Below are 17,500 nucleotides of genomic sequence, written 5' to 3' on the forward strand. Positions count from 1 at the left end.
GAAAATCCCCTCCCTAGATGAATGGAATGTTTTTGTGTTTTTTGTTTGTTTGTTTGTTTGTTTTTGGTTTCTATAGAAAAGTTTTCCAATAACATTGTAACATCTGCGAGTCACATCCTTCGGTCTAGGAAACACCAAGAGGAGTCAGATCTTGGGAAACACTTCCGCGAAGATGTTAACGCCGAAGTCTGTGAGCAAAAACGCAATGCAGCCAGATATTAAAGGTCACCTCTACCTGTGCATCGACCACTAGAATCTCAAAATTGTAAAGTGACATTTTTTATGGAACAATAAAGTTACAAAATCAAATGTTTATCATTATCAATATCATATATTTGCAGATACGTACTAGTACATAGACAAAACATATACACATACATATATATAACCATATATAGAGATACATACATATATACATAATATACATACCCATGTGTCCATAAAAGATGGAATAATGCACTGGCCGCATTGATATCATGAATATATTAACCTTACCGGTCGGGATTTGTTCTCTCGCCGCCGTTGCTATGGATTGCAAGACAGTCACCCTATCCGGTAGGCCACCACACAACTGTAAAAGGAGTGTGCATAGAGTGACAGTCTTGCAATCCCTCGCAACGGCGGTGAGGGATCGAATCCCGACCGGTGAGGTTAATATATGCATATGTGTACATATATACAATCACAAACACAAATATATGCATATGCACCTACATATATATATGTGTGTGTGTGTGCATTATATATTATGTATGTATGTATATATACACTACATAAAAACACATATGTATGTACATATATATGTTTATTAATGCATATATGTATATACATGTACATATATAAACATATATATATATATATATATATATATATATATATATATATATATATATATATATGTACTTACATATATATGTATTTACACATGTATATACGTATATGTGTGTGTATATATATGCGTGTGTGTGTATATATATATATATATATATATATATATATATATATATATATATGTGTGTGTGTGTGTGTGTGTGTGTGTGTGTGTGTGTGTGTGTGTGTGTTTGTGTTATATATATGTGTTCTATGTATATATATATATATATATATATATATATATATATATATATATATATATATATATATATACGTGTGTGTGTGTTTGTGTTATCTATTTATGTGTGTGTTTGTACACATACACACACACACACACACACACACACACACACACACATATATATATATATATATATATATATATATATATATATATATATATATATATATATATATATATTATATCTATACTATTAGAGCGCCATTGTGCTGATATAACGAGGTGATAACAGGTTATCTATTTCTGAGTAGTCCGGGGGAGGGGGTCTGATGCCGGTAAAGACATGTTTAAGAAATTCTAGCAAGCCTAATACTATATTACGAAATGAGAACACAAAGTGGTGGCTTATAGAGCTAAGAGAAACGGATTGTCAATGCCTTTCCGTCAATATAAGAGATATACTGTGTACATATTTATGCACACAGTTACACGTCTGGTAACAAACAAATGAAAAATAAATTATCTCTGAAAATTGTTAGACTTATTGCGTATGTGGATAATTCTTTTCCTAAAGACTGAGATGACATGCTCTGCGTGGATAATTTGTTATCCAATCATAAAGTATCTATGAAAAAATCTAATTTCTGAACATTAATTTTCATTTGCAGATGTCAAAATGTTATTGGTACACTTTCTTCTGGTACACTTTTTTTCTGATGAAAGTATTGTCCGATATTCTAGGGAAAGGAACTTCAGCTGATGTAGCTCTTCAGGATACGGTTTAGTTTGATCAAAATATTATAATTCCTATCATTACTCTTAATATTATTATTACACATGTTTGTGTTTGCAGACAAAGAGAGAAAAAGTGCGTGTAACCTACCAAAGTTAAAAGTCATGCTGACCTCTCATATCATACTTCCCAAAGGTAGGCCTATCTGCTGCCCCTTGTGGGCGGGGCTAAAATCCCAAAATAAGGAAGGACAGACTTCCTTCGCCTATAAATAGGCTGCAGTCAGCTCTCCTCCGCACTCTGACTGCTACAAGCACAACAAGCAACATGAATCCTCTGGTAAGAATCTTTCATAGAAGGTATTCCTGGTCACAGTTTGTATATTTATGATAAACTAATACAGTATATATTTTACCTCTGAGAGACGTTTGAAGTTCTTTTAGTTTACCCCTAATCACTGTTTGTCTTTCAGAACTTCCTGGTGTTCTTTGCTGCGGGATGCATGGCTGCTCCCTCAAACCCTGTGGTGCTTCCCCTGACCAGCGGAGTGCACTACACCACCTACACCGGGGCCGTTCCTCTGGTTTCCACGCCCCTGAACACTGTCCCTGTGGCTCCTCCTGCCGTGGCTCCCAGTCCCTTCGTGGCTCCAACTGTTCCTGTGATCAGGCTTTCCGAGCCTGAAATGAAGCAAGACATGGTTCCCGCTCCCCTCCCCATTGTGTACAACCCAGCTCTCGGCGCCCCTTCGGTGTACGCTCAGGTTGCTATTCCCGACGCCGCGGGATCTGCAACCTACGGCCTGTTCAACCTTCAGCCTGTGCCTTCGTCAGGAAATGTTCCTGACGACTGCACTGTGGTCAAAATCCTGGGCAAGGAATGGTTCATGGTTTGCAAGAATAATTAATTTGTCATTCTTAACTCCTTCAGTGTGTCACGTATCGCGTTATTTATACTTGAAAGATATGATACGAATTTTGAAATGAATTAGTCCAATCAATATTGGTGATGCCTTAGTCTGGCCACTTCAGTACGTTTACTGGAATGTAAAGCTTATTTATTATTTGTTATTTATTTGTTTATAATATATAAGCTAAATTTCTAAAGGAACCGAGTCTGATTTTTATACCATTCATCTTTAATAAAACAAAAATTCATGACAGCGACATATAAGGATATATACAAAGGATATATACAAAATATATGAGCGTATGTATGTATGTTTGTGTGGATACGTGTGTATACCTTGGCATCTTGCTCTACTCCATTTGAGACAAAGGCTTATAACCGGTAAATGGTACTTCTCATGTTTCGTCGCTTTGCAAGAAAAAATAGTCCCCTCCAAGGAACAGATGTTATGTAGGAACAGCAGTTACCCAGGTCCACCTCATTGTATGGGTATTATATATATGTGTGTGTGTGTGTGTGTGTGTGTGCTTGTGTATGTATGTATGTGTCTAAATATATAAGTAAATCATGGAAGAGCAATACCCATGAATATGCCAAGGGCATTTTCACTGCATTCCATCTTCAGGGTTTCTCTATGCCATTCACTTGGCCCTATAGAGAGGCATGGCTATTCCTCTCTTTAAGTGGAAAGGATTTTTTGGGACTTCATTTTTATTTACATTTATCTCTTTTTAAAAATAAATCAGTGTGAGTAGCACTTATGAAAAGGAGATAGTCCTCAGCTGAATAAACTAAATCTGCATTGTTAGGAATATATACTGTGTATATCATGCACACAAACACATATAAGTATTGCTTATTGCTTTCAGAAATGTTTATACTACTGCTCTTGTTTCGAAGGATGACTAAGAGAGGAGACTTTAGGCTTACTTTATTTATGAGGAAACGGCCACAACCTATTCCCTCGAATGGCCACTATCAATGTCCTAAATCTCGTCAATTATTACAGTTATTATTTCAAATTCCGTCAGTGGCCGTACCCGAACCCGCCTCCGAATCCGCCGCTGTATCCACCTCCGCTGCCCTTGGCCTTGGCCAGCGCCTTGGCGGACGCTGCCTGCGCCTGCGCCGCGGCGCCCAGGGCGGACTGCAGGTCGCTCACCACCACGCTCTGCTGCAGGCCCAGGGCTTGGGCGGCCTGCTGCGCCTGCCACGCCATGGCGGCCTGCGTGGCCCGCACGTCCCGCGCAGCCTGCAGCGCCTGGAAGGCCTGCGCCACCACGGCCTGCGCCTCGTGCCTGGCGGCGGCCAGGTCGCCGGCCACCGACAGGGCGAGCTTGTGCGTGTTCTCGGCCGCCTCCTCGGCGGCGGCGGCCTGCCCCGACAGGGACGACTCGGCGAAGGCGGCGGCGTGGGCGCCCTGCCTGGCCTGCGTCAGCTGGGCGGCCTGCGACTGCTTCTGGGCGGCGGCTGCCTGGGCTGTCTGCGAGGCGGCGGCGGCGATGGCGGCGGCCTGGTTGGCTGCGGCGCCGGCAGCACCTGCGGCGGCGCCCTTGAGGCCGGCGGCGGCGGCAGAGGCCTGAGCGGCAGCCTGGTTGGCGACGTCGGCGGCGCTGGGCCCGTGGGCGCCGCCGCCTCCGCCGCTGACGACCAGGAAGCCGCCGCCGCTACCCCCGTGGCCGCCGCCGTACCCGCCGCCATAGCCAGCGCCCCCGGTGAAGCCGCGCTTCTCCTGCAGAACATGTCATATAAATATTCATTTCCATTGCTTTGTCATTGGTTCTTAACAGTGACATTTGTAAGCATTGTCATAAAATATTCCATCCGCATATCCACCACCAGAACAAAAGGCAAAAGAGGGCGAGGTCTTACCCTGGCGGCGTCGAGGCGGGTACTAAGGGCGGCGCCTGCAATGCAAGGTTGAAGTATTTTTTATTTATGATATTTGAAGAAAGAATAAAGAAAACATTGAGAGCCGAATTTGCCTTTTATAAACCAGCTAAAGAAAAAGGTACCTATCTTTTATATTAATGAAAAAGAGTGAAAATATATACATTACAAAGCATAGGACAATGCGCACATGCAATCCCATGTGCCTATATGTGCTTATACATACATACATACATATATATATATATATATATATATATATATATATATATATATATATATATATATATATGTGTGTGTGTGTGTGTGTGTGTGTGTGTGTGTGTGTGTTATATGTATATGAATATGTGTACATGCCTTTATATATTCGTGTTTCAATCATTTGTTGTAGACATGATCAGTTCCATCTCGATCCTCTTACCGACGGCGAGGCCGAACACAAGGAGAGAGAGCTGGCTGTGCATCTTGCCACTTCCACACGCCGAACACGACTGAGTCAAAGCACCTGCGCTTCACCTATATACTCTCTCTTTGAATGACGTCACATTCTCTCCGGTAATCCGTGTGATTGGCTGAGATAATGCAAAAGGAGGGAAGAAGGGAATGAACGACAACTTGAGCTCACCGCTAAAGAGGGATGAAATAAACGAGAAATTATTTTTTCTTTCTGTACGAAATTGCTGAATTCAGATTTATGGATAATTTTGGCATTACGAAAAACATGTAAGGAGCACGATTGAAGAATGATATTGTCTGAATAATAAATTAGTATTGGGCATCAGATATTAGATCGCTTTCTGACGCACCGTTGAAATCTCCACGTATCAGTTTATATAAATTTACGTTTGCATTTGAAGCCTGATATCTTAAAAAAAAATCAGTGACTGAATTAATAAGAGAATTCTTATATAAAGATAAAAGTGACCAAATAGATATATGAAAAAAAAAACAATTAAAAGAGCACATACTTTTCCATTTTCTTTTTCAAAATCACGTCAGTTACTAGTCACAGTAACATCAATAGACTCCCTGCCCAGCCCTCCCTTTCCCTTCTCTTCACCCCTCCCTCTCCCCTCCCCTTTCCCCCTCCCTTCATCCTCGTCTCATTTGCTTGCATTTGAAGACTGACATCTAAAATCAGTGACTGAATTAATAAGAGAGGTCCCATATAAAGATAAAGGTGACCTAAGAAATAAATGAAAAGGAAATCCTAAGGAAAAGAGCATATAGTTTTTCAAAATTAAGAAATTACGTCAGTTACCTTTGACAGTAACATCAACAGACCCCTCCCCCGCCCTCTCTCCTCCCTTTTCCCTTCCCTCCCTCCTCCCCCTTCCCCTCCAGTTCCCCCTACCTTTCCCTTCTTTTTCCCCTCCCTACCCCTCTCGTCTCATTTCCTCATATTCAAATGTGACAAAAGTGCCCAAATCCTGTCTATGGAGGGCGTTGGCAGACTTTTCTTTGCATTTCTTTCTCGCTCTCTCTCTCTCTCTCCCTCTCTATCTCTATCTCTCTATCTCTCTCTCTCATTTCTCTCTCTCTCTTTTCTCTCTCTCTGACTCTCTGTCTCTCTCTCTCTCTCTCTCCCTCTCCCTCTCCCTCTCCCTCTCCCTCTCCCTCTCCCTCTCCCTCTCCCTCTCCCTCTCCCTCCCTCTCTCTCTCTCTCCCTCTCCCTCTCCCTCTCCCTCTCCCTCTCCCTCTCCCTCTCCCTCTCCCTCTCCCTCTCCCTCTCTTTCTCCCTCTCCCTCTCTCATTGACGCAGACGTATTATTTTTCGACGCATTGTTGTCACCAAAAGTGCTCCCGGGTTGACGCAATGAGGGAGCGGTTGTCGGATTTTGCGCGTTCGAGTTTGTCGTTCCCTCTCTTTTATCTCTTATTGTATTGCTCTTTTTGGGGGGTTTTGTCTTGTTGTGATGAAGCTAAGGGGATGAGGGTTACGTTTCTGTTTTTTTCTTCTTCTTTTTTACAATATTTTTCCATATTTTATTTGATTAGTTTTTTTTTCACTTTCGAAAGACTATTATTTTTGTTTTGTTTTTGCCTGAGTTAGTTCGTTTGTTTCCTTCAAGTTACGTTTACTTTTTTGACGTTCTGAGCCTTTTCATTCGACAGACATCCTAAAACCCTAGACTCGTGTCCAATTGGGGCGCCATTTCTGCTTTTTTTTTTGGGGGGGGGGGAGGAGGGCAAAGGTGGGTTGGCGAACGAAACAAACATTTAGAAAAGAATGAACTATTTTGAAGCTATAACCGGTACTATATAGATGTATTTTTGTAAAGATAAATAAATAAATAATAAAGATAAAATAAAAATTATGGCCCATGGGGAGGAAAACAAAAGTTAAAGGGGAAACTGCCCCCCCAGCCCATCCCCCCACCTTAACGCCCCTGCTCATTAAAATCAACAATAAAAACAATATTGTGTTGTGTAAAACAATGCGATAGACATAAGATGTTTTCAGAAGCAGATGGTAATCAACATTTAAATGATATTCGAGAAATTTGAATTTTTCCGCCGATTTTTTACAAAGCGGGTTTGTCTGTAAAAAGCTCTATCTTTGAGCTTCTCTTTTATCTGTCCTTCTCTCTGCCTGCCTTCTCTCTCTGTCTCTTTTCTTGTGTATACTCTTAGCAATGTCCATTTCGGTTAGTGAACAGTATAAATAAATAGGTAAACTAATCTTTATCAAAGTCATTCGAAACTGTGTTGGATCTACTCGAGGAGGAAAAAGATCTGAACGACGACCGGGATAAAGAAACGTCGACCTTATTTTTCTTTCATCCTTCCTTTTTCACTTTCGTTATTTCGTGTCAAGTTCCAACCATAGCTTCCTTTGTCACTATGGCCTTGTTTTCTCTCCTTCTTTGTTCTTTCTGTCTCTCCCTTCTCTCTTACTTTTTTCCGGTCGAACACAGCCTTTGGAAAGTGTTTGTACGAGTTAGTGAAGAGTTTGGAAGAGTTTGGTGAGCTCGAACAGTGGGTCTTGACACAGGCGTGACTCAGCATTTCCATGGAGATTTTTTTTTAACCACGTGTCGACTGCTTTGGGGAAAGAAATGAATATGGGAACTTTCGTTTTCTTTGATTTACGGTATAATGTCAGGAGGAGGGGAAGTTCAAATACATAGGTTTATCCTTTTTTTTTTTTTTTTTTTTTTTTTTTTTGCTTTTCTTCGACTTCGACTTCTTAAAGACGGAAATGGATGTTAGGATGTTGGATTATAGGACAGGTAAATGGTAAGTATAACAAGAGGAAAGTCAATCTCTCTCTCTCTCTCTCTCTCTCTCTCTCTCTCTCTCTCTCTCTCTCTCTCTCTCTCTCTCTTTCTCTTTTTCTGTCTCTCTCTCTCTCTCTCTCTCTCTCTCTCTCTCTCTCTCTCTCTCTCTCTCTCTCTCTCTCTCTCTCTCTCTCTCTCTCTCTCATTTTGCATCGTTTGTATATAAGTGATTTTTCTAATAAATCTCTATATCTGTCTATCTATCTTATCTCTCTGTCACTTAGTCATTCGCTTTCTGTTTGTATCACCATATCTATAAATCAGCCTACTGATAGATAGATAGACAGCCAGATAGTCAGAAAGATACCTTTATAGATATAGATATAAGTCAAATATCAAGACCATATTTTGTAGGCCTACGAACCAAAACAAGTACGACATGTAGCTTCCCCATCCATGTAAACAAACATCAGCTGAAAACATCCATGTACTCATTTCAGTAACTCTCCGAAAAAAATATTAATTATTGACGTGAAACATGCATGTCTATTTGCAATCATTTCATTGTTGTAAATCGCAGAATACTGAAAGAAATTGTGAAAAATTGATATGAAGAGCATTAATAAATGGATATTAATAGAGACATTAACAGGTTTAGCAACAGGAATACGAGAATCGGTAGATCTAGAGGGAGACACCGTAAGTACTTGTAAGTGCTATGAAAGGCATGTTATAAATTTAATGTTGAATTCGGCAATAATCCTCATTATCTTTATTATTGCTGTTATTATTGTTGTCATTATCATTATTACTATTATCATCGTTATTGTTCTCATTATTTTTATTAGCATTATTTTCATTATTGCTATTATTATTATTATTATTATTATTATTATTATTATTATTATTATCATTATTATTATTATTATTATTATTATTATTATTATTATTATTATCATCATCATCATCATTGTTATTATTGTCATTATTATCATAATCATCATTAGGCCTACAATTATTATCATTATCATTGCTAATATCATCGTTATTACTGTTATCATTATCCTTAATACTATGATTACTATTAATGTTGTCAATTTTATATCATCATTTTCGTTTTCGTAATTATTGTTATTATTATTATTATTATTATTCTTGTTGTCATTGTTATCGCTATCAATATCATTATCATCATTTTGATTTTTATTATGATTATTATTATAACAATCATCATTGTTATCAATATCATTATTATTATTGTTATTGGTATTATCATGATTATTATTATTACTATTATCATTATCATCATTATCATTATGATTGTTATTATCATTATTACTATTATCATTATTATCATTGTTATCATTATCATTATTATTATTATCATTATCATTATTATCATTATCATTATCATCATCATTATCATTATCACTGATAGATTATTATTATTATTTCTATCATTATTCTCATCATTATTGCTATTATCAATGCAATTGTTATTATCTTTATCGTTCTATTATCGTTATCATTAATTATTATCATCATCATTATTATTATTACTATTGTAATCATTCGCATTATTGTCCTTACCATTATCATTCTTATTATTATCATTATCATTATTATTATTATCATTTTTTGCATTATTCTTATCACTGTCAGCATCAACAGTATTATTATCATTACCACAGCAACAACAATAATTACTACTACGACTGTTATTATCATTGTTATTAGCATTATTATTATTATTACCATTATTATCATCTTATTATCATTATAATTATTTTTGTTGTCATCAATATCATTATTGCTATCATTATCATCATCTTTATTACCATCATCATCATACTTATTGTCATTAATATATTTTTTGTTATTACCATCGTTATTATCCTTTGTCATGTGGGGCGTTTTCCATGTGGATTCATGTGGACTTGGCTTAACATTTTGGGGCTTCGTCTTATGATGTTTAAGCCACTTATGCCCGTTTATTGTTCATCTGTTTCTGTATCATTTTTTATCTATTTATTTGTATTTGTTTGTTTGCCGATTTGTCTGTTTTTCTTTTCATTGTGATCATTTTTTTTGCATGAGGGGTTTTGTATGTGGTATCAAGTCCTGAAAATTTATTATTGAATACGCACACAGAGACACACACACACACACATATGTATATATGGATAGATATAGACATAGACAAATAGATATAGATATAGATAGATGGATAGATATAGATGTAGATAGATAGATATAGATGTAGATAGATAGATAGATATAGATATATATATGTATAATATATACTGTATACACACATATATACATATATACTTCCTAGGAAAGAAGAAAAGGGCCAGGACTTGTAGGATACAGTCTAGCTTTCATCATTCGCCAACCGACCGTCTCTTGCGACTTCCCGCGTAAAAGCACAACAAAGCCTTTCAAACCAACGATACAAGATGAGAAAAATGCGCACTGGCAACTCAAGCGCCTCGATGTCACCTGGAGTATAAATAGGCGAGTTTCAACTTGCAATGGCATCATTCCTGCTCCACCAGCAACCACAACAACCACCATGATGTCTAAGAAGTTCCTGATCGTGGCTCTCTGCCTTGGTAAGATTCCTACCTTGGGCAAATACAAGTTTATTTTGTCATTATATATATATATATATATATATATATATATATATATATATATATATATATACCTTTACATCCTCGGCATATGAATTATCTAAATTAACACTATTATCAAAGCTTACATTAACATCTTTCCAGGTGTTGCCGTCGCTGAGAAGATCAACAGGGTGAGACGAATACACTTTCAGATTTTATCTTGTCTTTTGTGATTCGCAGTGAAACATATCTGACATCCATTCGCCCTTTTCACCCCGCCAAGGGAGCTAACCCCTTCCTCTGCCGCAGGAGAAGCGTGGCTTCGTCGGGGGCCACGGCGCCGGGGCCGGCTACGGCGGCGGCGTCAACGGCAATGGCGGCAGCTTCCTGGTGGTGGGCGGAGCGACTGGGGGCGGTCACGGCCCCAGCGGCGCCGACATCGCCAACCAGGCTGCCGCTCAGGCCACCGCCGCCGCCGCAAGCCAAGGAGGTGCTGCTCATGCCGCCGCCGCAGGAGCCGCAGCCGCTGCTGCTGCCGCCTCCTCCGCCGCCTCGCACACCGCGCAGGCCGCCGCCGCCAACAAGCAGGCTCAGGCAGCGCAGATCACCCAGGGCGTCATCGGGGCCTCGGCCGCGGCCTACCAGGAGGCCGCCCTCGCCGGCGAGGCCAACGTAGCGGAGCAGGCCGCCAAGGTGGCCGCCTCCATGGCCCAGGGCCTCCTCGGCAACCTGGGCCTCGTGTCGGCCGAGACCAACGGGCTCGCCGGCCAGGCCGCGCACAGCCTGGGGGCGCAACAGAACGTGCTGCAGACCCAGAGCGCCATGGTGTGGCAGGTGCAGCAGGCCGCCAACGGGCTGCAGGCACAGCAGAACGTGGTTGCAAGCGACGTGTACTCCGCCGCCGGCGCCGCCTCGCAGGCCCAGAACGCCGCCGCCAAGGCCCTGGCCAAGGCGAAGGGCGCCAACGCAGGGGGCTTCGGAGGCTACGGCGGGGCGGTGGGCTTCGGCCACGCCGGAGGATACCACTGAGGAGCGGAGGAGCGGCGTCCTCGCCCGACCTGAGGACGCGACAGGATGCAGCGCAGCAGAGCCAGCCGGCCGCCCTTCGGCGCAGGCTGGCTCTGGCCGTCACCACGCTGCCTGCACTGTACATATCATATTTGTAGGAACGACGACTTGGTTGATGAATAAAATTTATGCGTTGAAATAATTTCTCTGTTTTACTGCACTCTTTACTTATTGGTGAACTGATTATTCCCTCCTTCAACTCTGTAAAACTCGAGGAAATCACACCGCCCTCAGAAGGGATGGGCAAACCACAGAGCTACGTATGTTGCAAGTACAATCTTCCATTAACTACCCTCTACTTCAATCTATTTTTTATCGATTGTCACCTTCCTCATACGAATTGATTTCCCAATGTATAACAATCACGTAACAAGATGAGCCATAATACAGACCTCGAGGCACTATTATATAAATCAATCCATGGTATTAATTAGTTTACATAATCCGATTTTTTTATTGAAATTTAATAATTGATGAATATATGAAAATGTATCACCTAATGATTTTAGCCATTTTCATATTTTTACTGTATATCTCTATAGTTTGTTCTATGTATACGAACTAATACACACATAGCCGTTCGTAAGCCACGACAAACACTCTCTCTCTCTCTCTCTCTCTCTCTCTCTCTCTCTCTCTCTCTCTCTCTCTCTCTCTCTCTCTCTCTCTCTCTCTCTCTCTCTCTCTCTCTCTCTCTCTCTCTCTCTCTCTCTCTCTCTCTCTCTCTCTCTCTCTCTCTCTCACTCTCTCTCTCTCTCTCTCTCTCTCTCTCTCTCTCTCTCTCTCTCTCTCTCTCTCTCTCTTTCACACACACACACATACGCACACACACACTCATGCATACGTACATGCACACATACATTCTTGCAAACACATGTTCATGCGCTCGAACATCCTTTTAAATAAAACACGAAAGCAGAATTGCTGAATAAATTATCATATTGATATTGAAGATGCAACATGGACTGTAAAATTATCATACATATCAGTTATCATCCATTTTTATCTATCATTTTTATCTATCATTGGTACATATAGCTTCAAAACTCACATACATATACGTTTTTACTATAATAATGTTAAGAATAACGGTAACAACAATTCTTAATAGTAATAATGATAGGAAAAAACAGAATGAGTAATGCTATCTATAATAATGATAATATTAAGTGGTGATGATAATAACAATGATAATGATATTGACAGTAATTATTACACCGCCACTGCTAGCTACTTATAACGGTAAATATTATAATAGAAATAGTGATGATAGTACTGATGATGGTGATGGTGATGATGACGGTGGTGATAATGATGGCAGTGATGATGATGATGATGATGATAATGGTGATGAGGAGAATTTTATTAACAAAAAGAACAAAGACAATTATATACTTGCGGAAATAACAGCGATAAAGTTAATGATGCTTGTGATGCTAGAGAGAGTAATGATACTTATAAAGATGATGATAATGATAATAGTATGGTGAAAATGATATGACAGTAATGATAATAATGATAATAATGATGGTAATAATAATGCCGATAATGATAATGATAATAAAGTTGATAATAATTATAACAATGATAATGATAATAAGATTGATAATAATAATAATGATAATGATGATAACGATAATAATAATATCAATGATAATGATAATGAGTATCATTATTATCATTATTATTATCATCATTATTGTTATTATTGTTATCATTATCATTACTGTCATTATTATTATAATGATGATGATAAAAATCATAATAGTAAGATAAATGATAAAGATAGTAGTAATCATGATAATAATAACAATAATAATAACAATAATGATATTGATGATTACGATTTTTGTCATCATTACCATCATTATTATCATCATCATTGTTATCATTTCTGTTATCATTTCTATCGTTAACATTATGATCACTATTATTATTGATATCATCATTACCATTCTTATTGTTATATTTGACATTGTTGTTAGTTATTATCATTATTATCATCACCATCAATATCATTATCATTGTTATCACCATTATCATTATAATTATTAATAATATCATTATCATCATCATCATTATCAATATTACTATCATCACTACAATCATTAATACTTTTATTATTATCATTATCATTAATATAATTATTATCACTGTCATTGTTATTATCTTTACTATTATCATTCTTATTATCATTATTATTGCTATTAGTATCATCATTATTACCATTAACTCCGTCAAGGTCATGTTTTTGGTAGTGTTGGTTAGTTTGTTTGTCCGTTGGTTGACAGGATAACTCAAAAAGTTATGAAATTTTTGCAAGTGGTGTTTCTTTTCCGAACTTAGTTGCTATATATATATATATATATATATATATATATATATATATATATATATATATATATATATACATATATATATATATATATATATATATATGTATATATATACATATATATAGATGTATATATATATATATACATACATATATAAATATATATATATATATATATATATATATATACATACACACACACACACACACACGCAAGCACAGACACACACACATACACACGCAAGCACACACACACACATACACACGCTCGCAAGCACACATACACACGCACGCAAGCACACACACACACACACACACACACACACACACACACACACATATATATATATATATATATATATATATATATATATATATATATATATATGAATATACATATACATACATATAAATATATGTATACATACATATAAATTTGCACATATATATTCCTATTTGTGCAAGTCTAATCCGTCCCTTAATCTGGCGCCAACACCGAATGAAATCTCTCTTGGCGTGGAAGGGGGAGCTGCGCGGGCTGTGAAGGGTGAAGGGAGACAATAGCCCGGTCGGCGCCGCGTATATAAGGGCGCGGAGGGGCCTCGTTGACTCACAAGTGTCTTCTCCTTCCACGAAACCACTTCATCGCCTCAAGATGATGTTCAAGACCCTGCTCTGCGCTGCCCTGGTCGCTGGTGAGGACGAGGGAGCGTGCTGAAGATATTAAGTTTTCTGAATGATTTGTGCATGTCTATCGATTTTTATTCACGAGGTCGAGTCTGAATGTGTGTACAGTGACAAGATTTTCTATTAATTCCATTTTTTGACGTCTGTTACAGGTGTGCTCAGCGAGGATGCCATGAATAGGGTGAGCAGCGTTTATTATCATGTAGTGTGTAAACAGGCGAAAAGTATGACGCTTAATGTTTTACATTGTTTGTAGTTCCAAAATGAAACTCCTGTGCTGCGACATTCACTCTGACAATGCAAATGAAGGACTGACACTCTTGCAGGATAAGCGCGGCTTCGTCGGCGGATCCGCAGGCGGCCACGCCGGATACGGCGGGGGCTTCGGCGGGCACGCGGGCGGCGGCGGCGGCAGCTACGTCGTGGTGGGCGCAGGCGGCGGCGGCGGCCACGGGCCCTCCGGCGCCGACATCGCCAACCAGGCCGCCGCACAGGCCACCGCCGCAGCCGCAGGCCTGGGAGGCGCTGCTCACGCCGCCGCCGCAGGAGCCGCCTCCAACGCAGCCGCCGCCGCCTTCGCCGCATCCCAGACGGCGCAGGCAGCCGCAGCCAGCAAGCAGGCGCAGGCCGCAGCAGTGACGCAGGCGGCGCAGGGCGCGCAGGCCGCAGCCTTCGCCGAGGGCTCCCTGGCCTCCAAGGCCAACATCGCCTACCAGGCCGCCAAGCTGACGGCGTCCATGGCCCAGGGCCTCGCCGCCAACGTGGCCACCATCCTGTCGGAGGCCAAGGCCCTGGCCAGCCAGGCCGCCACCAGCCACGCCGAGCAGCAGGCCTTCCTCAACGGCCAGAGGACCATGGCGTGGCAGGCGCAGCAGGCCGCCAACTCGCTCAACCAGCAGCAGTACACGGCGCTCAGCGACCTGGAGGACGCCGCCGGCGCCGCCGCGCAGGCCAGGGCGGCGGCCACCAAGGCCCTCTCCAAGGCCAAGGGCGCCTCCGGTTACGGCCACTAGACATCTGGGCGATAAACGCATTGGTGGTTTCTAAGGAAAAGATCCTTCTCGCGCAGCTGACCTGTTCTTCCATTATCTTTCTACAATAAATATGCCATTAATTCAAGATTTGAAGTTAAAATTCCCTAAGACCCAAGCGCTCCACCCTTCGGCAGCGCCTGAACTTGTGACGAAAGGCCTACGAGAATATCTCATTCCTCTCCAGTTACTGGTGATGCAGCGAGTTACAAACAGATTCTACTAGCAACAGCTGGGCTAGTTTCGTTTATCGTAACTTTACTAGCAACTAGAATGACAACGTCAGTTGTTATGAGTCGATTACCATACTAGGAAAGTTGCTATTGGCGACTTCATAAAATAATAATTATTTCTATAAGAATTTACGAAAAATCCGTTCTTTGAAGATGCGTTGCGACCTTGAAATTTAGTATTACTAGTTCTAAAAATGTACGTGTAATTTCTTTTGTGAATCTGACATTTACAAACGAGAAAATGGTCATAGTTATATGCATTAAATGATGTCTCATGAATTTTGAACTTTGAATTTCCTCAATTGACAGACCTGTTAGACTTCCACATTTGCTGGACTAGATAGAGTTCTTAATCTCTCAGAACTGATAGTTGTACGATTTATATCATAAGCGATATCTACTGATCTATTACCTTCTCAAACAATTCCATGCTTTTGAAAAATTACTTGTTCAAAACCTCGATTTATCGTGGCAATCTTTTTGTTCTGAGACAGTGAGGAAAGTACACAAATTATATCCTTTTGCACAATATTTTGTTTTACGCTCAAGTTTTTGTAATTAGAAAATTATCAGAACCATCAAACATACAACTTGTTTCTCAGAATATGAATATCTACTTTTCCAATGACTAAGTATCTTAAGTTGCATGAGCCGAATGAATGCATTAAGATAGATTATGTACATGAGAAGTACTTTTTCTCTCTCTCTTTATATGTATATGTATATGTATATATATATATATACATATATATATATATATATATATATATATATATATATATATATATATATATATATATATATAATTTCTCTCTTTATCTATCTATATAACTATTTATCTATCTATAACTGAGCAAGAAATTATTATGCATCCTGTTTCCCTTTTCCTCCGATATTTTTTGTTTTATGGCGCGTTGACATCACTGTTTATGGGAATCGCTATTTCTCGAGCGAAGCGGACTTTGCGATGATTAAATGGAATAAAAACCAAACGTGTGTTTTAGAAACTCGATTTAGTCAAACAGATTAAACATTCCACAGCCTCCATCCTGAGAAGTCAGGCTCTGAGACTTTCCCTCTGAGGAGGAGCCCAAGTGAGGCCTCTCAGTGGCCGTAACCGGAGGCGCCCTTGGCCTTGGAGAGGGCCTTGGTGGCCGCCGCCCTGGCCTGCGCGGCGGCGCCGGCGGCGTCCTCCAGGTCGCTGAGCGCCGTGTACTGCTGCTGGTTGAGCGAGTTGGCGGCCTGCTGCGCCTGCCACGCCATGGTCCTCTGGCCGTTGAGGAAGGCCTGCTGCTCGGCGTGGCTGGTGGAGGCCTGGCTGGCCAGGGCCTTGGCCTCCGACACGATGGTGGCCACGTTGGCGGCGAGGCCCTGGGCCATGGACGCCGTCAACTTGGCGGCCTGGTAGGCGATGTTGGCCTTGGAGGCCAGGGAGCCCTCGGCGAAGGCTGCGGCCTGCGCGCCCTGCGCCGCCTGCGTCACTGATGCGGCCTGCGCCTGCTTGCTGGCTGCGGCTGCCTGTGCCGTCTGGGATGCGGCGAAGGCGGCGGCGGCTGCGTTGGAGGCGGCTCCTGCGGCGGCGGCGTGAGCAGCGCCTCCCAGGCCTGCGGCTGCGGCGGTGGCCTGTGCGGCGGCCTGGTTGGCGATGTCGGCGCCGGAGGGCCCGTGGCCGCCGCCGCCGCCTGCGCCCACCACGACGTAGCTGCCGCCCCCGCCGCCCG

The 17,500-nt window shown here is 41.1% G+C and overlaps 5 protein-coding genes across 5 annotated transcripts in view; 3 read left to right on the top strand and 2 right to left on the bottom strand.

Annotated features, from left to right (window-relative positions):
• Positions 1-2,086: 2,086 nt before the first annotated feature.
• Positions 2,087-2,893, top strand: LOC113828869 (uncharacterized). The gene is made up of 2 exons (XM_027381928.2): positions 2,087-2,126; positions 2,260-2,893. The coding sequence occupies exons 1-2, from the start codon at positions 2,115-2,117 to the stop codon at positions 2,692-2,694; spliced, it is 447 nt and encodes a 148-aa protein (XP_027237729.2). The 5' UTR covers positions 2,087-2,114; the 3' UTR covers positions 2,695-2,893.
• Positions 2,894-3,561: 668 nt separating this feature from the next.
• Positions 3,562-5,066, bottom strand: LOC113828867 (antifreeze protein Maxi-like). Its single transcript, XM_070140565.1, has 3 exons — positions 5,008-5,066; positions 4,569-4,603; positions 3,562-4,428 (listed from the first exon to the last, which is right to left on the bottom strand). The coding sequence occupies exons 1-3, from the start codon at positions 5,048-5,050 to the stop codon at positions 3,724-3,726; spliced, it is 783 nt and encodes a 260-aa protein (XP_069996666.1). The 5' UTR covers positions 5,051-5,066; the 3' UTR covers positions 3,562-3,723.
• Positions 5,067-10,170: 5,104 nt separating this feature from the next.
• On the top strand, positions 10,171-11,623 carry LOC113828859 (antifreeze protein Maxi-like). Its single transcript, XM_070140566.1, has 3 exons — positions 10,171-10,422; positions 10,588-10,616; positions 10,735-11,623. Exons 1-3 carry the CDS (start codon positions 10,383-10,385, stop codon positions 11,452-11,454), a joined length of 789 nt encoding a protein of 262 aa, XP_069996667.1. The 5' UTR covers positions 10,171-10,382; the 3' UTR covers positions 11,455-11,623.
• Positions 11,624-14,454: 2,831 nt separating this feature from the next.
• Positions 14,455-15,753, top strand: LOC113828858 (antifreeze protein Maxi-like). Its single transcript, XM_070140567.1, has 3 exons — positions 14,455-14,523; positions 14,668-14,696; positions 14,842-15,753. Exons 1-3 carry the CDS (start codon positions 14,484-14,486, stop codon positions 15,526-15,528), a joined length of 756 nt encoding a protein of 251 aa, XP_069996668.1. The 5' UTR covers positions 14,455-14,483; the 3' UTR covers positions 15,529-15,753.
• Positions 15,754-16,779: 1,026 nt separating this feature from the next.
• The window catches only part of LOC113828863 (antifreeze protein Maxi-like), a 1,169-nt gene continuing 448 nt past the window's right edge, over positions 16,780-17,500 (bottom strand). Inside the window, exon 3 of the mRNA XM_070140568.1 lies at positions 16,780-17,500. This exon is cut by the window's right edge and continues 70 nt beyond it. Within this exon, the coding sequence (XP_069996669.1) occupies positions 16,884-17,500 (617 nt within the window). The 3' untranslated portion in view covers positions 16,780-16,883.

The sequence above is a fragment of the Penaeus vannamei genome, chromosome 27 (assembly GCF_042767895.1).
Source record: "Penaeus vannamei isolate JL-2024 chromosome 27, ASM4276789v1, whole genome shotgun sequence".
In the NCBI taxonomy this organism is placed as follows: domain Eukaryota; kingdom Metazoa; phylum Arthropoda; class Malacostraca; order Decapoda; family Penaeidae; genus Penaeus; species Penaeus vannamei.